A 21,416-nucleotide genomic window follows, 5' to 3' on the forward strand; every position below is an offset into this window, starting at 1 on the left:
TTCTGCAAAATGGAAACGGGCTCCAAAATCCAATCGCCTCGCAACCCTCCACTAAGCTCATCTGTCAAGCCAATTGTCAACACTGCGACTAGAAGATTACTTTTAATAGTACTGAAGGAACCTTCTCCCCGTTATGTATTCATATCTTTAGAGGAAGGCTTTCTGAAGTTTCACTGAAGCAGTGTGCCCATCTGCAGCCCAATGCTTCATATTCCCCTCTTATTTCCCGCTGAGAAGAAGCTCAGCTTAATGCTGAAACACACACTTCTTGGAAATTGTGGGTACAGGTCTCCTTCTGAAAACAAAAGCAAGAAAGTCAAAAAGAAAAGAGAGCAGTGATTTTGAAGTCAGCTGGATTATGAATTTAGCCTATTGTTAGCCTGCCGATAAGTGCAATTTGTTATGTCTCATTTACCTCATCAAGAATGGCTAGTTGTATGTATACAACTGGCGAGTGCATTTCAGTGACTTTTCACTCACCTGGTGACACTGTGAGGACACTCTTCAGCCTACACCTACAATTCACCAACATTCCTTTGAGAGAGGGCATCTCACTCTAAGTGAGAATAAACCTATTTATGACTCAATACACTACACAATACACAATACACTATCAATACAATAGTTTTCTTTGTGTGCTTCCCACCTACTCATTTTTAGTTAAAAATAAAAAAAAAACACACATAAGTTGTGAAATGGGAGGGGTGGAGGTAGAGTACTGACGTATGGGCGCAATACCATAGTATGTGTGGCCACTATTCCACTCCTTCATTTTCAATACATTTCACACACAGCTTTGCCCCTTCAGACAACAGGCTAAGTGATGTCACTATTGTGAAACTGGTACAGAAAAGATAGTGTCATTTTTTCGTTTCACAAAACCACACCATGATTTTCTTTTTAAAAGTGCCCATTGTGATACAAGGAACATTTCATTTCACTTGCAATTTAGAATCTTGAATAACACACTTTAATACCCTGGCAAATCTCTCCCACGTAATGCATGAAAAACGTAATTTTATTTCTTCAGATCACTTTTCATTGCATAGCAATTAGGATGATTTATCCACCTGGAGTAAAGTGCTGACAATCCTAAAGTGGATGAAAGGCTATGGTTTCATACTCATGAAGGCTTGGTTTAGTGTCAACAATAACTATTTTTTCAAGTGGTCAGTGAGTTAGGGTGGCTGTATATGACTGATCTTGGTCACCTTTCTTGCTATTATGAGTGATCAGTAAATAGAGTACTCAAACAACACACGGCAAATGTTTAAGCCGTACACGAAAAATGTGTGAAACTACAATGGAATCGAACACAATAACTATGAGAATGAATAGAATGAGCTCAAGACAAGACGTATTTTTATAGGGGGCATAACTCAGCTGACAATTCTGAAACAAACGTAAATTGCTACATGCGTTCTCTCTGAATTTTTGCAATTGTGATGTAGGCTGAGGAGCTGCAGATGCTAATGTACACGACCATATTAAACCAGAAGCTCGTTTGTCTTTGGCATGGCTGGGGTAGTCAGGCACACGTTATCTGACAGACTCCGCAATGCACTGATTATGCACTGTCGGGATGAGAGGTTGAGCCGTTTCCGCACGATAGCCCGGGCGTCTACGCGTGTCTAAAAAGACATCCAAATTATTTACGAGCGCGTCACTCGCTGGAGCCTTGCAAAGTGAATCATGTTCCCTACTCTCCTCGTCTCGCCGAGGCGCTGAAAAGATTAGAATGCAGGACCTCTGACCTGATCGCACGTGCAAACACGCACGCACGCACACACACACACACAGACGCACACCTCTTTCAACTCCCACTGCACGGCTAATGAGTTATCATTATCCCATCTCTTGTTTCCTATGTGGGCGTTGCGCTTTACCGCATCATGAGCATTGCTAATAACGCTGACACGGGGACACCCACTCCCCGATTACGGTCGTGACTCAAGTACACACCATGGCGATATATGGCAGCCGCCGCACGCTCGGTACAGCGGATCGCTGTACGGGAGACACGCACCCTTTCAGAGCTATGTTTTGGTGTTAGCACAGAGGGATGCTCAGAAAATATTAAAGGCCATAAAAACGCATTAACACATTCTTACATATTACACATACTGTATAAATTTGGAGTATGTACCATTAAAGTATGGTCAGATATCATGTTATGCTGACAAGGAGAGAAAGTGAGGTTAAATGATGTACTGTAAAAACCATTGGCTGTTAAATCTAAGGACAGATTGTCACTGGGGCCATGGTACTCGGGGCCCAGTGAAATAATACAACAAGCCAGCCAACTTGCCACCAGTTGATTAACTGTTTGTGACACACAATGGGGTTTCTTACCCCGTAACATCAGAAACTGCTTGGGGTGGGGCGTCTGTCCCCAGCACACACCCTCCAAACACACCTCCTATGCAAATCTCTTTTCAACCAATGGTAATAGAGGGGGCTCTTTTAACACACTGCACCTTTCATTTAGCAGTGTGCAGGGAACAAGCAGTAATTTTTTTTCAAGACTAAGGTACAAACCGTACTTTTAAATCTGTGCGTGACCCCCTCCCTCACCTCAATAATACAACTTTGCTCGATGTTCTTGAAGGCTTGAGGCTTTTTTCTCCCTCCAATAGTTGTGTGTTATCCATGGCCAAGCTTCCTCTCACACAGTTACACATAAAAAAAATCATTATTACAATTATTAGAATTATTATTAGAATTCACAACTCTGTAAGAAATACTGTGAAGAAGACACTGGGAAACTTTAATGGGGCCTGGCTCAGCTTTGTGTAATATTCTCAGGCATTGACATTTCAGTTAAATTCATGGATAATTCTGTATGTGCACTATTTTTATCAGGTGAAAAAACAAGAAGAGAATCTCTACCTTCACTGAGCTGTGATACAGAGGTGCGTAAGCAAGAGAAGTCTGGACTTCTTAAAATCAATGGTTTTTTCTAATTTGAATGACAAAAACACGGTAAGAATATGTTTAAATCACAACTAACACGGTAAACTTAGTAATTTCAAACAATTGCTGTGCATGTTTTGAAGGTACAAACCGTACTTTTGATGCTGTACATGACCCCCTCCCTCATCCCAATAACAAATCTTTACTCAATGTTCTTTAAAGTTTAAGGCTTTTTTTCTTCCTCCAACAGTTGTGTGTTGTCCATGGCCTAGCTGATGTTCACATAACATACCACTGCTGCACATAAAAAAAAAAAAAAAAATTCTACTGTTACAATTATTTTTAGAATTCACAACTCCATATGAGATACTGTGAAGTGTTGACACCTGGGAACTTTAACAGGGCCTTATCCAGCTCTGTGTAATATTCTCAGACATTAAAAATTCAGTTCAATTCATGGACCATTCTGTATGTGTATCTGTATTTATTAGGTGAAAAAAAAGAGAATCTCTACCTTTGCTAAGCAAGGTGTGTAAGCAACAAACATCTATACATTTACATTTACATTTATTCATTTAGCAGACGCTTTTATCCAAAGCGACTTACATAGGTTACAGTTCTTTACAATGTTATCCATTTATACAGCTGGATATTTACTGAGGCAATTGTAGGTTAAGTACCTTGCCCAAGGGTACAGCAGCAGTGTCTCAGCGGGGATCGAACCGGCAACCTTTCGGTTACGAGTCCTGCTCCTTAACCACTATGCTACACTGCCGCCCATCTATACTTCTTATGGGAGTGTGAACACCATTTTTTCTCTGCAATATTTGCAATAATTTCATTTCCCTGGATGAAAAAAACAGAATTTAATTGAATCTAATTTGAATGATGAAAACACAATAACAACACAGTCGTAAATAACATGGTAAACTTCGTAACTTTGAAGGATCCCTGTGCATGTTTTTAAAAAGAAAAGGTCACAGAAAAGAGTGCAAAACAAAATAATACAACCCAAGCACAAACCAATCTGATTCGAGCTGACGTTTTTATTGTTCAGTTATCACTTCAGATGTGAACTTACAGATATACTGCTCTCTGCTAATGGTTTCTGTGAGGCAAACACAAATGAATTGTGACCGTTCTCCTACAGCACAACAGTGTTAATCAAGTTTCGTATGTGACCCCTTCTGAGTCAATTCCTGCTGGCAGCGGGCGTCCCTGCCCCCCGTCATTTGTCAAAGATAATTCTGCAAGATTACATGCATCATGTGAGTGCACCGCACTCCCAAGTCCCTGTCACAAATCAGTGGGGCAAGACTAGCATGACGCCGATTTAAAAAAAAAAAAAAAGAGCGCAGAATCGATAAACAAGATTGCCTGCTGGAATATGCTGAGAAAAGCAAGTCAAAGAAATGACTCGTGCTGACTTTGACTGTGAAAATGGAGTTAGAAACCAGATGATCTGGAGGGTCTGGTCTGCATTTGATCTCTTCTGAAGATTGATACGACTGAGCATGTGAGAGCACCATAACGTTATTAACTAATAATAACCTAAACTGAAGGATAAATCCAAAAAGCTTTGGCTATAACTACCATTCTAGTTGTCAGTCTGTTGTCATGTCCAGGAGAATGACTCATATTTCTATATTCGACAGCCCCTCGCTGTATGCCAGAGGACTTTCACTCATTAATGAATGAATTTATTGTCCTCCACCATAAGCGTCGTATAACACAATTAAGACTTGTGAGTTACCTGCCTCAAACAATACAATAGTAACCAATAAGGTGTTTCAGACTATTTATTCAAAAGACAAAATGAATGTACCTAACTCTCTACAGTTTACAGAGCATAGAACCTGTGTGACACATTTACAAGTATTTACAGGATGCAGAGCTACACGGACACATCTGGGCGTCAGTACCAGTCAATGATGACATCCTAAGAAAACCCTCCTGATTAGCTCTGAGAATAAAAAAAAATGCAACTCAAAAAACACACTAAACCTACTTTAAAAAACTCTCCATTGCCCACATAATTCTTGTGATATCAACGGTGCTCCAAGTGACCACAAGGTTTTGTAAGTACTAAATACAAAATGCCAGCATGGGTGACTCCATTCAGTACAGCCATATATTATATGCATTATCACCACTTACTATGAGTAGCATTAAAAATGTTCAAGTGCCTAAAATAAAAAAACATTCAGAAAAATCATTTCAGTCAAACAGGGAGGACAGTGAAGTAACACTTCACTGGAAATTTATGTAACAGTAATGTTTTTTTAAACTAGACCCAGCCATCTCTGTGCTTATGGGAGGCAATTAGGGGAAAGTGGCAGGTAGGCACCTGGGATGTTAGACGTTGGGATTTTACACTGAGTCCAGACTGTTACCACAAGCCGAAACAAACCAAAACAATTCAATCACAAGGGGCGGAACTGTGACACAGGAAATGCTATGCAGGTTTTCAGCCCAAAACTAAGGCCCATGCAATAAATTGTTGGAGAAATACTGACAAATGTCAAAGAAGCCCCAAAATTCAGGCAATAAAGGGTGGATTTATTCAGCTCAAGCCACACAATAATGTTAGGCCTACTGCTTCACTGTATAAACTGCTTGATAACCAAACTCAGGGACATTCAGACCTCTGTGCTGTAAATAAATCAGGTTACTGAGGTTTCATACCTATTCAGTGTCTTTTACTGAAGACAGACTGGACTTTAAAAAGGACAATATGCCACAACAATGTTACTTTCTCTGAGCGACTACAGGAAAGGCCGGGAGTGTTGAAAGAATGCAGTGCTTAAAAAAATAAATACAACATATTTTCTCTTTGCTCCCAACTAAACAGCCAAGACTGACCATCTTTTAAATTGCTTAAACTGAAAACCACAGGAGACATGCATGCTTGCGACAACTGATAAAAAGCTGCCAATACCATGGCCGTTCACGGTTCACTTTCACAGCTCAGAGTGGAACAACAGTGACACCTGCTGTTGTTTTTCAGGCCAAACACCTACGAAGCAATCATCTCTGGAAGCACAGCACCCATTTAATATCACTGCAGCGGAGGAAGAGAGGGCCAGGCTGGGCCAATTCACACCTACAGAGCCAGCTTGTGTGTTGGAGGGTGACAAACAGCCATTGAGGCTATGCCTATATGCTGGCCAGGCCAGCTTGTCATCGTCTCACATTTTTCCAGATGGCAAAATGACATTGGCTGGGATTGGGGTTTGAGAATGTACCAATGGTCTCCATGGAGACAGACAGGCAGAGCAGTTCTGATAACATCTACACAGAGCTAATTGATGTCTGCCCTTTCTCACGGCTATAATAAGGTTCTTGGCATCAGTGAGAATGCAAAGGCTAACAAAAAAAAAGATAGCTCACATAGCATTTCCTGCAGTCTTAAAATGATGCCCAAGTGTAAGACATGACTGTGCTGGCGATGTTAGGCTCAAAGGTCACATTGGGCTGTTCTTAAAAATATTAGATCAAATTTAATATCCAAATAGTTAAGTTTTTAATTCACCTTGAGGTTTCTGTAAAGAGTCAGGACATCTTTGAAAGTATTTGAAACAAACCTCCATGGAAAGGGATTTAGGTTGATTTACAAATGCTTGCTAAGTCCAGTCAAATATTTCCCCAGAGTATTATTTCCTTAACAACCTATACTAAGCAAGTTCAAAAAACTGAAGCAAATGGGCAAGAATGAGCAATTTGCTTGGTCGCTGCTCAAGATAAACAGAAATGTATTTGGATTCCTGGAATAGAAGAACTGATATGGAAAAGAGGTAACAGCAGTTATAGCAGACCGCTTTAAGATTCAACACTGATGATATAACCTTATCCCATCTTGAGAAAACATGGTTTATCTACAGCACAAAATAGAGATGACAGAATGCAATGAAATGAGCAGTGATTAATTCAGTTTAAAGCAAATACATTCACAGAGACTGGTCTGGTTTTCATTTAAAAAAAAAGTCATTCTCCCGTTTGGTATGCTACCCGTAGTTTTGACTTTTGATGCAACAGAACAAGGCTTCCATTTCTAGTCTATTAAGCAGACATGCAGATAACTATCCACTGACAGCATTGCTTGTCCAATGTGAGTTCACAGTTCAAGTGATGCCTGATTGCTGATGCAATCTGAGACACATTCAGCAACTTGAAGCTGAGGGGAAAACATACATGTACTAAATGTGAACTACACAAGCAGTGCACTACCTGTCTACTACACTAGCAGTCAGACAGAACTACACATCTGAAAGTTATTGCTTGATAATGGAAGTTTTCCTTACGGTCCTTAGTGATATCAAACACACAACAAATAATTTGTTAAATATTTAGACTTAGATCTCCATTATCCTTTAAGATAGCTGGCAGGATTCCTATGTCATGATAACCAGCAGTCCAAAGCTCTTGCAAATTCCACAGAGTATAGTTCTACCTTTGCTGTAATTTGGTCCCAGAAATTTTCAATGACATGTAAGACTGGTGCTCAGTTCAAAACCCCTTCAAACCATGCATTAATACTGTCGGCTCAATGACAAAGGATGTTACCGTGTTCATTCTGTGCCTCCAACACCTTCTACCTATGTTAATACATGAGGAGCTTCAAAAGAATTATGCAACAGAGGTAAAAGGTAATTAGGAATGGTATACATTTCTACATGCAGTAATACTGTCTGACTGCCAGCGCATTTCATACTAACATTGACAACACTTAGACAGAGCCATCCCCCGCTTCTCTCAGAAGCTGCCTTGCCTCTATAAACAGAAGGACATCGGTCTCACAGAAGCCAGGAGCTCTGATTAATCCACCTGTGCCGATGTCACTTCCTGTCTCTGACCACAGGTCCCAAGGGCAGTGCCGTCGGAGTGCTGGGAGCAGAGGAGGGGCAGTGAGGTGAGAGAGGGGCAGGTGGGTGCTGGTTAATCCAGGGGCACCTCCTTTAGGGAGCTGTGGCACACAGTGGCTTGCTTGGACTCCTTCATCTTGTCCAGGCCGAACAGCAGGTCCAGCTGGGTCACGGGCCTCAACCGGTCCTCGTCCACCGGCCTGCAGGAACAATGTGTCGCATCATGATGGGGAAATAAACACTACACAACATGGAAAGGCCACAAATTCAAATCTCAGTTCAGGTTTTGTCTTCCCTCTGTCACCAAAGAGTCTGCTAGAAAGCAAAGAGCCACAGTGCAGACATCGTTAATCAGTGTCAGTCTCAAAGCTGTCGCTTCAGACAATTATCAAATTAGCTATACATACAGCTATGTATAGTTCAATACCCATAGAGCTGGATATTAAAGTACCTTGCATATGGGTACAATGGCCATGTCCAATGCGAGATTCAAACCTGCAACCTTTTATCACAAGCCCACGCCTGTGGCCCGCCCCGGCTTTACCTCTCGTCCTCGTCACTCTCCTGCAGCTGTTGCGCGATCTGCTTCATCTGCTGTTTGCGCACGTAGTCGCGCACCCGGTACATGGCAGCGTCACGGCACAGCTCCCGCAGGTCGCTGCCCGAGTAACCCTCCGTCTTCTCTGCGATCTCCTTCAGGTTGATGGCATTGCTGAGCTGAGGGGGGGGGGGGGTCAGGGAGGCGCCAGAAGGTCAGTACTTGGCTACCGGTTGGTCATGAACAAGTATAATATACCCTGAATACCACGCAGGGTGTTACTGGACATGCGTGTTACTCCATCCTCACTAAGAGCAAAACTCAGACATTCATGTACAAAGGTTACAACCTGAGAGGCCCTTAGTGGAGGAATTTGTAGGTGCCTCTAAATGGTTCCGATGGCCAAATAGCCTTCAGAAAACTCTTTCACCTAAAGGCCACAACCTTTTTGAGTTTGCCGGTTACAGGGAAAACTTAAAGAAAAAAGAAAGCTTATATAAGTTATAAGCTTCATAAAAGTTAGGGACGTAGCACAAGGCAGAGGGATTACTTAGCTCTCTCAAAGTGAGATGCATATATTTCCAATTTAATACTTTATACAAGATTTAATTTCATGAGATGGCATCCTCTGGTCACTCTACAGCAGAAGAGATGAATGCTGCTATTTGGCAGTGATACAGCCGTAGTATATACTGAGACAACTTCACAACCAGTTTAGGTGTTCATATTTCCTGAGCACATCAGCTGACTGTAGAGTTTTAAGAACAATAAACAGTCAATTGATGTTTTTGTACAGACTGTCGCATAAAGTGCTGGAAAGATTCGAAATTTACATTCTCTCCTGCTAGAATCAACTTCAGGATGTCTTGTCTTTGCTTCACGTTCTGCAGAAAGAAAAGAGAACAGAGAAATCTTTAGTGTAATTAGATAAGCTATCCATGTTAATGACAATGACACACATTATCCAGATCATTAGATCACTGTGATTATTTAAAACAGCCCCTGGAAAATGACTACTGGTGCCCAGCATGAATTCATCTTTCATGCACATGTGTTGTAATAAACACATTTATTTGGGGAAAATAGGCCATATGCTTGTGATAATTGTCATATATGTTAATCTCAAATTAATTCTCATTAAAGCCCTATGACATGTCTTTACTAGCACAGACCATATATGCACTTTCACACAATAACAAAGTTAGACATCTTGTCAGTTATTTCAATGATTTCAATAACACTGACCGTCTATACCAATAGGTTCAATTTCCCCTCAACACAACATCATCTTTCTTCTCAGTATCAGTAGCAGCAGAGGTTGGTAGCAGTGGGAGTGGTAATATTTATTTGTATAATTTTTTTGTATAGCACATGCCCTTCACCAAGGCAACCCTCAGAATATACAGTTTTCCATTAAATTATCCATCCTTGATTTTTACATTCACCTTCTCATAATTAATATATTTATTCCATTACTGTAGACAGAATACACACAATAATATGGTTAACATGGGATAGGGATATTCTTTACTTCAAGTCATGTAGCTTACAATTCAAGTCATGTACATTGCTCAACAACAGTGCCCCCCCAGTGCGCCCCCCCGAGATCTGAAACAACTAATTCCTGCTGCCTCCATTCACACTGATACTTAAAAAAACATGTTTTCATGTAGCTCATTTTTAAAGGTTTTGGATCAAATGTGTGTGTGCTAAACTACAACCCTGATGATTGGTAATGTGTGCAGTGAAGGGGGGGGGGGGGTGCTTGAGTGTGTGAGTGTGTGCGAGGCTCACTGGAAGGCTGATCTGAAAAGCAGTGGGCATCCTCCGCAATATGGCTGGGTCCACATCCTGAGGTCTGTTGGTGGCTCCCATCACCATAACCTACAGAGACATCGAAACAGCAGTTGGAGTTATCTCCTATGCGATTAATACAGATGTGCTGCACCACTGTCATCCAACATCAAACTGGAACTTAAAAATGAAAACAAAATTACATGGGGAATAAGTCAATATGTGTTTGAAATTCAGGCAAGTGTGTTTGGTGAGATTGCCTGAGCCTGCCTGATCGCCTGAAAAAAAAAAATGTTTAGATTGGCTTCAGTGTTGACAGAGAGCAAGTGCTGTACTGTCACACAGAATACACAGCAGATGGAAAACCACATGGAGATGAGAGGAGGGATTTGGACATGGTACCTGGCTGTCTCCCGTCTCCAGGCCATCCCACAGGCTCATAAACTGGGCCTTCATCATGGCTGTGGCCTCATGGTCCAAACTGGAGCGGTTGCGTAGGAATGAGTCTGATGCAGAGAAACAAAATTGCAAACATAAATGAATAAATAATAGGAATAATAACAGTAAGAACAATCATTGGCAATAACAGGATGGTCGACTCAACCCACATGTCTATATTATTCAACGAGTGGGAGTATTAATCTCATTGAATATCTGAATACATCAGAAGAACCAACAGAGGATGATTGAGTAATTCAACTAACATCCCGCATTACTCCCACATGCATGCTGTAATTGACATTTATCTCTATTTTAATTTCTCCAACACAATTCACCTACTCCTCCTACCCAAATCACCTACGCCTTCGCAGGACGTGAGATCACCTTGGGAGAACAACTGGAGGAGCCCATGGACTGAGAGACAGACGCAGACAAACCAAACCCAAACCAAATGCTGGCTTCCCAACTCAACACCCGAAAGACTCACCAATCTCATCAACGAAGATGATGCAAGGTTGGATCTTGACGGCTAATGAGAAGACAGCAGCCGTGAGCTTCTGCGATTCTCCGTACCACTTATCCGTCAAAGTGGAGGCCTGCAGGTTGATGAACTGGCAGCCTGAAGCCTTGGCTGTTGCCTTGGCAATCAGGGTTTTTCCACAGCCTGGAGGCCCATACAGTAGCACCCCTGGGGCGGGAAAGAGACAGACCTTTCACTTACAGCTCCACATCAGTGACTAAGATATTTTTTACTTTTGGCTACATGAATATAACAGCATTCTGACAATAATGATAATGTTACATACATAAATATGTCTCAATACCTTTGGGAGGCTGGAAGAGCTTGGAGCCAGCGAACAGGTGTCGCTTCTGAAAGGGTAGGATAACCGTGTCCTGCAACTCCGTGATGACCTCATCCAGTCCTGCAATGTCCCTCCAAGTGACCTTGCAGAGGAAACCACAGCCTTACACACACTAGTCTCAGGCCACCACCTCTCCCCCTCTTACAGTTAGCTGAACACCATATTTTCATCGCACAAAACCTGCTGGTCTTCAGTCCCACACCATTTGTTGACACTTGTGTGTGAAACACGTTACAAAAGTAAATAATCCATATGTATTTAAAGAGATTGTACTGTTATTCTGAGTTTTTTAACGCAAATTTCAAACAGGTCCAGGGTTGCAGTACCTTCATGCCGCGTGGATCTACCAGGTGTGAAGCAATGTTCATCTCATACTCTGTCAGCTTCACCCCTTCCACTCCGATCTGCTTCATCAGCTGCTCAGCCTACAGGGCAACACAAACAAACACACAGAACAGCCTTCATACTCTCTGTAATTTCATGACTGGGGCTGTATGGCCACATGTATGGAATAGCTGGACATTTATAAAACATGCCATTCATATTCTGAATCCAATGTATATTAAATACAGTCAATAATAAAGTCAAACTGCCACCCAGTAAACAAGTTTGTTTCTGAAAGCAAAATATTTCCTGAACATCATCAACATTGAAACGATACAATGTAATTCCTCATACAATGTAATGCACCACCGGGCAAATAACTTATCTAACTTATACATGGTTGTCTGTATCTTTGGATATGTTCAAGTTTAACTGAGTCTGCCTGAGTATGCCTTGCTTCTGAATTCGTTCAATCAATGTTGAGCACATTCAGGGAGCCCAATCTCAATCTTCAGATGCAAAAATATACACATTAAATGTCACAATCTCTTTTAAAATCATGCACCAAGCCAAACTTCACCCTTTTCTTTGCTTGTAGCTTTTGCTTGTGTGTGGGGTCCAGGGCTTCCACCACCCATTTGATGCTGAAATAAGTGGCCGCTCCAAATATGGTCAGACGCACTATCATCCCCACCACCTCGTTCCGGGTTAAAGGTCGCATCAGGGCGTCCCGGGGTATGTCCTTCAAAAACATTTTTGCTCTCCGATGTCAGCCCATTGGAAGATAATGGCTAAGAGACAGGTGTCAGTTGCTCTGAGGAGGGGATGAATATAAAACAAAACAAATTCCATTTTTAATGATTAGATAAATCGTCAAATTACTAGATACCAAGCAGGCTGCACACAGGCTATATGTTACTTATTCTGACACCTTTAACTGTCTAGCTAGCCGCACATCATTCCCACAACACACAACTGCTTGGTACTAGCTAGCTAGCTACATTTTTCATATCGAACACGTCAAAATCAATCAGCTAGCCACATTCGGGTTATTCCGTACACCAAAGTTTTAGCGACATTGCTCTTCTGACAACAACATGACTCAGTTTATTGTTCTTAATCATTTACACATGACTGCAAAAACATTTTCTGAGTGTAACGGTACTATATCAGATATGACTGGCCACCTAGATTACGCTATTAGTATCACGCGCAAATTATGGCTATGGTTTCGTAGCAACGCATAATGGGTTGAAAAAGTAATCAGCATTATATATATGTCACATGTACGCTATTGAGATAACAAAATTATAATGACAGCTTTTGGGATGAAATTAAAAACAAACAAAACAGAAACATATTGTACATACAGTTTCCCGAGGCATCCCTTGTGTTACCAACATTGTGCACCGTTCGGGAGAATGGCGTTTAGGATTTCAGTTCCTATCCTGCGGATAAACCGTGTGGAAATGTGTTGCTGTCCTTTTTACCCACTGATTTAACCTTATCCATGTCAGAAATAGGATTTATGTATCACTTATAAACCAATAATTATTTTTCTAGATCTAATGGGCTGTAGTAATGCATGTATGAACATGGATATTGAGATATTAAAATAGTATTAATACTAATCCATAATTATATTTTCATTATTGTCGAGGGGGGGTGTGCCACACCATTTTGCCCTGACGATAGGTAACGTTACCTCTAAATGTTGTCAAATATTCTTGTTTCAGTTCCGGTAGGTCTGAGCGAGGTAACATCTGATCATTTTCGATTCTGTTTTCACGTAATAGCGTTAGACCAAAATAGATAATCAAACTGACATATCCAAACAAGTCCAAAACATTAGGCTATGTGATAAACTACAAAGTTTTTTTTTTTTTTCCCTTGAGATGTACTCTCAGTAGGTATAGGGTCTGACATATCCACAATTCAGAATTGTATCTTATTTCCTTATTTAAGGGTATGCTAGGATTCTATAAATCCTAGCTGGTTTCATTCCATTAAAAGTGGTATACCCATGTACTTAATCGGATGTGTAGCAATGCAGTGCCAAACCTTTTTAAATTGCACGAAGGCTATGATTGATGAAATCTTGTTGTCCAAGCGTTGGTGTTAATGATATGTTCGACGCACATTCAGTGATAAACATGAAAATGTTCTTGGAGACACAAGGCTAGAGTGTCACGATCGCAGTACATGTACAGTTATATGGAACGAACGTAGAACGAAGATAGTTTGTTCTACGTTCAAGCGGTAGTTGATGATTCAGAGTGAAAAACAAGATAGTTGCGAACTGAATGATACACTCTACTAGCCAACTCGCTGCTTCTTTTATCCTAGGTAAAAATTAACATGTAGTCCACTTGTTCTGGAATTTTTTTTTTTATTATTATTATTATTTTTTTTTAAATCTTATTTAGGTTACGAACAGAGCTGAGAAGCTGCTAATGATAGCTAGGTTTTTGTTATAATAGTTGTCCACATAAGTTGAGTATCAGTTTGCTGCTAGCTAGCTCACATTGTGAAGACGAGTAGAAAAATATGACGGAAAATATTGGCTATCTGGTGAATTCTCAGCCAGTTTACTACCATAACTGTGTGATGGTAGCAGTTTGCGTTTGAGTTTGAAACTGTGACACTTCATGAATTGACAATTTATGAGACATGAGAAGATTACATTTCAACTAAGACAGCATCTTATCGTTAGGGGGTGTTTTTTTTTTAATAACATCAGCTGATTTGTGAAAGATGACAGATGGGACTGTTGTGACAGACTGCAATGATTTATTCATAGCATAATTTGGCAGAAATATCCAGGCAAGACTGTTGCACAAGAACTTTTAGAGCTGTTATAATAGAAATTAAGCTTCCAGCCCTTGATGGGCTCTTCATTTGATAGGAGTGTGAGGTTTCATGATCAATACTGGCTAAAGCTATCATGAGCTTTCAGACTTACTGAGATGAACCAAGGGTTTCATTATAGTGGCCTTTTTATTGGATCATAGAAAGTCATGACTGATATCTTAAGATAACTCCACCCATCATGGAACTCATGAAGCCTCTTCATGAAGGCCTGTGTGTTGGGCCTCTGAATCTGCCAGGTTTAATTTTCATATTTCATCAGAAGGTTGCTATGGAAAATGAGGTTGCACATGCTTTGTTACCGTAGTATATTGTGGATATGTCTTATGATGGGTTCATGTGACAGCGTAGAAAGTACTCCTCAGGGTTGCCAGATGAAATAGTTTTCATGTCTCAGAAAAACAAATGTGCTACGAAATGAAACAAGGAAGTTTATTCAACCTGGACTGGAAAAGGACAGAACTGCGTACATGCAGGCTTTTTATTCAGACAGGAGATGCATTTTCACCCTTGTGTACTTCATCTCCCTTTCGGCTGAAAAATGTAATGCATTTATGACACATGGAAATGTAAACTTTATTCATTTTATCCTAATATCATTTGATGACTGTACATATTGTACAAATCTGAATATACATGTTCTCTGATATTGAACAGCCTATCACTTACATTTGTGTAATAAAATCTGTCATTGTACATTGTTTTTTTTTTCCACAGGCAAAATGGGTTATAGATGTTTTCAATAGGTAAACATTATATCTTAAGATATAATTTCACCTAATATGTATGTAATTAATATTCTTTCAGTTACGCTGAATAGCTACTATTTATTAGAATAGATTTAAAATTTGGATCGCCATATTGAGTAACCACATGCACAAGGCACAGAGACACTCCTTTCAATTCAGCAGTCTACCATTTCAAGATCAATCAATTCCACAATGCTATGAAAAAATAGCAATTCAATTGTAATGGCAGGTGGAATATATATACACTAAAAACAGTGTTGATAAAGTGTGAGAAGGTACAAAACAATGGGATTGTCATAAAAAAAGGCTTCATCTCTGCAAAATCCTGAATCATGTAACTTTAGATTTGATTAAATCCAGATTAAAAAAAAAACATGCATGTAAGTTTACAGAAAAAGTGAGTTTTATTTAATATGCAATACCAAAACCACCACCACTACCAACCAGCTAGCTAACCAAATCAAAGGGCAACAAGAAGAGCCCTGTTCTTTTGGCAATGTGTCAGCCAGCTACTGAATCCTCCACCAGCAACCATGAAATCACTACCATAATACTAAGGAACTGAAAGAAATGTTAAGTGTGGTGCAATTAAGCCATCCAATCAATCAGTACATCTTTTCTTTCTTAAGCTTCTGAGTATACATTTACAAGACAATCTGCAAACATTAGATATGAAAATGTAGATCACAAATATGTACATGATTTATAAACACAAGTTCTATTAACACCAGTTTTTGCACTTGCTGCATTACACATGACAAGTCCTCTTGAAGTTGGACCCTGTTAGCTTTGGGCACAGAACAAGAGGCACACAATGGGCCAGTGAGGGAAGTGTTTGACAAGGTGCCATATTGCAATAGTGCCACTTCCTACCGTACCAACACATCTGTGCAGCAGGGGACAGTGGCATTAAAACAGCAGGAGCCAGAGTGTAACAGGTTTCTGAAGCTGGTAGATATAAAGTCCATACATACATGTATGTATAACAGACCTGTAGATCAACAAGGTTCCTGAGACAGGAAGAACATGGGATCATTTTCTTTAAAAAAAATCTAACAGAAATCACCATGGTACAGTGCAGAGTGAAGATTTTGTACAATCAGAGTCTCAAACCTTAAATGATCTGGCAGGTTTTGTTTATGTCTTCTTGATTTTCATTTTGATTTTCATTCATGGCATGTGGAATTTTCATGCAGTGCCCCGTAGCCCTTAGGATCAATGCAAATACAATAGGACTGTTTTGGAGATTACATCATTTGTGAAACAAGCATGTATTAGAGACATAAAGGACAAACCCCAGTCAAACCAGTCAGTATCACCCACATCAGAAACATGTCATATATAAAAATACACAAGACTGATACCTAGATTACCATTTACCTGTGGAGACAGTAACTAAATTTGCAAAAATATAAACAAATTTCCTTTTCAAATTTATTAAATAAAACTAAAAAAAAACAAAGCAACAAGGGGATCTTAACCATAGGCTACTCTCCTGCCTGGCTTGCCAAACTGCATAATCATTCTTCAAGTAGAATGAGTCCAGGTCATACAGCTATCCAACATACAGATGATTTTGTCTGCCCCAAAGTTAAATGGGTAATGTACAAATCCAGCATATTCCAGATGCACATAGTGTCAGAGGCCTGAACTGAAATCTTTGAATTATTGCACGTGTGTGGCTTTAGCAACCTAGAAACTGTTTTATATTGCACTTGTGTGAGCATGTGAAGAGTACATCTATTAACGGGTGTGAAGGAATGTCTCAGGGCTATCCCCTGATGAAAGCCTGCTTTATTTCATTAGATGGGGCAAAAAATAAAAAAAAAACTAAAGCAGTCAAATCTGAAGCTCATATTCAGGCAAAAATCATCTGAGGCAAACTGAATTTGATAGAGAACATCTCTGCAATTAAAAAGAGCGATGTAGGACAAGAATATAAAAAGAATATCTATACAGGGTTCCTGCACATTTCCATTTTAAAAATTCCAAACTTTTTCCAAACCTCAATTTACAGACCTCAGCTGAGTTTTTTGGCTTGTGCTTTGGTGGCTTAGGCTACAAGTCATTGTATGTTAATCCACTAAAATGTTTGGCTGGAAAAGAGATCTCGGCTCTAACTGAAGGCAGAGACCATCTGTTAGATGAGCATTCGGACTCGTACCCTTTGACTCACGATGATTTTCTTAATTTAAATACTACAGACATTCTTTGTCCGGTACAGCTAAACATGTTCTAACTGCATTAAATATACAAAATAGGATGTCCCCCTTGATAGCTTGAGTGCCCCCTTCCAACTCTTTTTGCTTCAGCGCTTCCCTGAAGGCTTCCAGTGAGAAACCCTGGGTTACAGCATACAACTAATTTGCCGCAGAGCCATTCATCTATAATCATGTTGGTTGCATAATAGGATAATGAATAAAAATGCTGAACCTTTGGCCAGAATATGGCGATGTTATGGAATCACAAATCTTTTCACCAGATTTTTCCAGGTGTGAAAATTATCCATATATCTTCCACACTTTTGCGGACTTTCCAGACCTGTGCAGGAACCCTGATAACTACACAGTGTTGCTCAGCATGACGGCAAATTGCAGCAATGCTCAAACCAGTTACAATTGTCCCCAGTTCTAAATACAGCCAGTGCTGTGTTTACATTCCACGTCAGATCCGGGGGGGGTGACTAAAATATGTTACCTAAAATAAAATAAAAAAAACACCATACATAACTTCCCCTCACGTTTTTCAAGGGCTTGTGAGGTTGCTTTGACATTCCTATGATAACACTTGAGGAGCAGTTTGAAGGGCAGTTATTAGCAGTCGTCCTGCTAAGGTGCTCTGATCTCCACTCTTCGCAGTAGGGGGTCGTTGGAGGCCTCAGAGTGAGCATAGACTGGTGCGGGGTCACCATGAACACAGCTCCTTATTGCAGGAAACGCTTTGTCAAGTGACTTGCATGTCTAGTCTGGATTTGGCTGACTGGTGCAAAAAGTTTTGGAGGAAGAGTTTGAGTGATGCACCCCACTGGGCCCCACCCCCCCAGCACTCATGGGCTATACTGGAGGTGGAGGCGCAGGTCTCTGAGGCACAAGTTGTGTTGCAGCAGGTGGTCTGGAGAGAGAGAGAGAAGAGAGAAAAAGACAGTCACGCGAAAGCTGAGACTCTTACAGCACAGCAGCGCTCTTGGTTTTCCCAGATGACACAAAGGACTGCCACTGCCTTTACCGTGGGTGAGGAGGTGGTGGAGGCCTGACAGCATATGATGGCGCTGACGCAGTCCTGCTCGTCTGTACGACCTGCACACAAACACAACATCCAGACCGGTAAGAGGAGACCAGGGCCAGGCACCGCACAGGACGTGTTACATACCATTTAGCTGAAGCACAGGGATAAGCACTGCCAACAAGACGGTGGAATCTCTGCTTTCCTTCAAGTAACATTGACCAAAGTGGTCTTTTTGAATGGGCATTTATAAAATGCACTTAAAATGTAGAGGGAAGGTGCAGCACCATGTGTTGTTACAGCTCACAGATGTTCTGTGAGCTTACTGACTGTTTTGTCAAGTTTTACTTCCATGGAAACAGTTGTTAAATTAGTTACGACCGCTGGATAGTCAAATTGACTGAACGTGGTCAATGGGATCACAACAGACAGTGATCCAAAAATCAGACTGTCAACATTGCCTGATATACTCTATATATCTCTCTATTAATTATTCCTAGCAGTTGTAAGTCCAGACACTGCTACCTACAATGTAATGCCAGCCACCATTCTGAAGTAATGCCATGATTACCAGTTTTGTTGTCACTTATGTCTTAACATTTTGTCACTGATCCAGAGCGACTCACAAAGCAGTGAGTTGTGCTGTGGTGATGAAACGACAAAGTTGTGTGGTAGTGATGAAAGTGCTAAATCGAAACACAAACAGACCAGACTTTGCAGGGCAAAAGAGCTTTTCGTGTGGCGCAATGCGAGAAAGTGCCGATGCTCTTTTGCGAGAGGGAGGCGAGGACAAGGTGAGGGTGGGGTGGTGTGAAAGAGTGTGGAAAATGTGCAACCTTTACCAAAAGAACACACAATCAAAGACACAGGTGTCCTGTTGCAAAACAGGTTAGTAGAGGGTCGAGTAGATTAGCAAGAAGAGGGAAAGTCAGAAGCATGCTTGCTTTTCTCACAACCCAAAGGCCACAAAACCCCTCCTCTGAAAAGCCAGTTATCAGCTTCGGCATGTCCATGCCTCCAAAATAAGCGTACTGAATATCGATCTTAGTTTTCTGTATTATTCTCTCCAATTACATTTGTCATATAGTATTCATAATCTGTGGGAAATTTCTTTTTTTGAGACACCTTATATCTGTACATTACCTTATTATTATTATTGGCATTTAGCAGATGCTTTTATCCAAAGCGACTTACATCGGTTACAGTTTTTTACAATGTTATCCATTTTATAGAGCTGGATATTTACTGAGGCAACTGGGGGTTAAGTACTTTGCCCAAGGGTGCAGCAGCAGTGTCCAAGCGAGGAATTGAAATGGCAACCTTTTGGTTACGAATCCTCCTCCTTAACCACTATGCTACGCTGCCTCCCTCTGTAGGACTCCCTAGCCCTCAGAAGGATGTGTAAGTGATAGAAACACCCTGGTGTCCAGCAGCTGATGACAGGCTGGTGACAGAGGGGCCTTGTGGCCAATCCCTGAGGTGGTGTGCCAACAGGTCAGAAGGGTGCAACAGGGTCCCTAAAGCAGCAGCGATGCCTGAAAGACCCACTCCAAAAGACCAAAGATACCATGTCATTTACCTCCTCTGGTGGTAATAACTGAACCTGGTGCTTTTTTTTACAGAGGGGAGAGAAGAGGAATCTTGTCATTGTCACATACTTTCAACACTTTAACACATGTTTGTTATCACACTTTGATCTATCCCACACGAGGGGGGCATACTGAAAGATAACCAAGTCAAGTGCAGTTCTACCCGTATTTCTCCATGTAAGCGGAGCACATATTTGTAGTTTAGTTACGCAGAATACCCCGTATTATTATATAAAAAAAACATTCATCATGACAGAGAGACTAACTCCTTTGGAAATCTGGGTAATTAAATCTGGGAAAAGATCAACACAGGGCCTTATGAATACAGACAGACAAACAAAGAAACACAAAGCATAAAACATGGAGGAAGGGCATCTACACTAGACTAAACTATAGCCAGGTTAAAAGTGTGATCCGGTTATTTTTAGTGGTTTATTTGTCACTTTCTCAGCACATGCGTGAAGTTAGCATTCAGTGTATGGGGGGGGGGGTCACTCACTCCGTCCTTGACGATGTTGTTGGAGCTGCTTCTCGGGGGCGGTCCTCGGCTGCTGTTTGCCTGGGGTCTGCTGTCAGCCCTGTACGGGAATGCTGAGGTTACACACAGTAAAAGGGGCGGGGCTATCTCCTTAACAGCAACCAGAGCAATAGGGGCTACCCTAGCATTGCCAGTCCTGCATGGCCTCATTCTGAAATACCCATCTGCAGAGCGGAGTGACAGGGGGAGCTGCTGTAGCCCAGCCGCGCTCCCGGCTGCAGTCCAGAGTCCTGCACTGCGGCACTCACTCGTAGCCCTGGGATCTCTTCTTCCTGCAGAAGCGCCGTCGCAGTTCGTTCCTCCTGAAGAAGACGTAGAGGCCGACCGCCAGCAGGGGGAGCACCAGGAAGAAAAAGACCAGCAGGCCGTCCCTCGTGGAGGTGTCTTTGTCTGTAGGGAAGAACGGAAGGAGGGCGGATGCTCAGGTCGGCCCCATTCTGGCACAGCTGCAGTGGCTGTGCGGTTAGACACCAAGCACAAGCTCTCTAAGTGGGAAGACAACACGTAACAAGGGGCCTGCGGAGAGCCTCATCAGTCAGCATGCAGTAGGACCCTGCCAGCACTCGGCTGATAGGGGGACGCTACTGTCCTGTTGTCTCACCATTCCACGTGGGGCCACTGTCCACGCTCCCCCCGTAGCCTTTGGCTTCGCAGTTGGGAGGGGCCCAGCCGTTGTCACAGTGGCAATGTTTATTGCTGTTGCATACCTGGGGGA

The 21,416-nt window shown here is 41.5% G+C and overlaps 2 protein-coding genes across 3 annotated transcripts in view; both read right to left on the bottom strand.

The window, feature by feature from the left end:
* Positions 1–3,952: 3,952 nt before the first annotated feature.
* On the bottom strand, positions 3,953–13,175 carry atad1a (ATPase family AAA domain containing 1a). The gene is made up of 10 exons (XM_036527946.1): positions 13,106–13,175; positions 12,316–12,549; positions 11,738–11,836; positions 11,373–11,493; positions 11,036–11,236; positions 10,510–10,613; positions 10,108–10,197; positions 9,147–9,197; positions 8,320–8,492; positions 3,953–7,975 (listed from the first exon to the last, which is right to left on the bottom strand). The coding sequence occupies exons 2-10, from the start codon at positions 12,487–12,489 to the stop codon at positions 7,849–7,851; spliced, it is 1,140 nt and encodes a 379-aa protein (XP_036383839.1). The 5' UTR covers positions 12,490–12,549; positions 13,106–13,175; the 3' UTR covers positions 3,953–7,848.
* Positions 13,176–15,804: 2,629 nt separating this feature from the next.
* The window catches only part of LOC118776269 (disintegrin and metalloproteinase domain-containing protein 9-like), a 32,100-nt gene continuing 26,488 nt past the window's right edge, over positions 15,805–21,416 (bottom strand). The window contains exons 18-23 of one of the 2 annotated variants that reach the window (XM_036526471.1): positions 21,303–21,408; positions 20,950–21,091; positions 20,663–20,741; positions 20,154–20,183; positions 18,578–18,648; positions 15,805–18,463 (exon numbers count right to left, since the gene is read on the bottom strand). In XM_036526471.1, coding sequence (XP_036382364.1) covers positions 18,406–18,463; positions 18,578–18,648; positions 20,154–20,183; positions 20,663–20,741; positions 20,950–21,091; positions 21,303–21,408 — 486 coding nt within the window. In that variant the 3' untranslated portion in view covers positions 15,805–18,405. The remainder of the gene's footprint in view (positions 18,464–18,577; positions 18,649–20,153; positions 20,184–20,662; positions 20,742–20,949; positions 21,092–21,302; positions 21,409–21,416) is intronic. The other variant, XM_036526472.1, reaches the window with a different exon arrangement.

Source organism: Megalops cyprinoides, chromosome 4 (genome assembly GCF_013368585.1).
Source record: "Megalops cyprinoides isolate fMegCyp1 chromosome 4, fMegCyp1.pri, whole genome shotgun sequence".
NCBI classification, from domain to species: domain Eukaryota; kingdom Metazoa; phylum Chordata; class Actinopteri; order Elopiformes; family Megalopidae; genus Megalops; species Megalops cyprinoides.

What these genes read in the sequence shown, in the direction of transcription:
- atad1a (XM_036527946.1), bottom strand. Translation starts at nt 12,489, where the DNA reads ATGTTTTTGAAGGACATACCCCGGGACGCCCTGATGCGACCTTTAACC. An exon ending in TAGATCCACGCGGCATGAAG is followed by an intron (nt 11,494 to 11,737) that starts GTACTGCAACCC and finishes TTCCTCTGCAAG; the next exon opens with GTCACTTGGAGGGACATTGC. An exon ending in GCTCTTCCAGCCTCCCAAAG is followed by an intron (nt 11,237 to 11,372) that starts GTATTGAGACAT and finishes TTCCCGCCCCAG; the next exon opens with GGGTGCTACTGTATGGGCCT.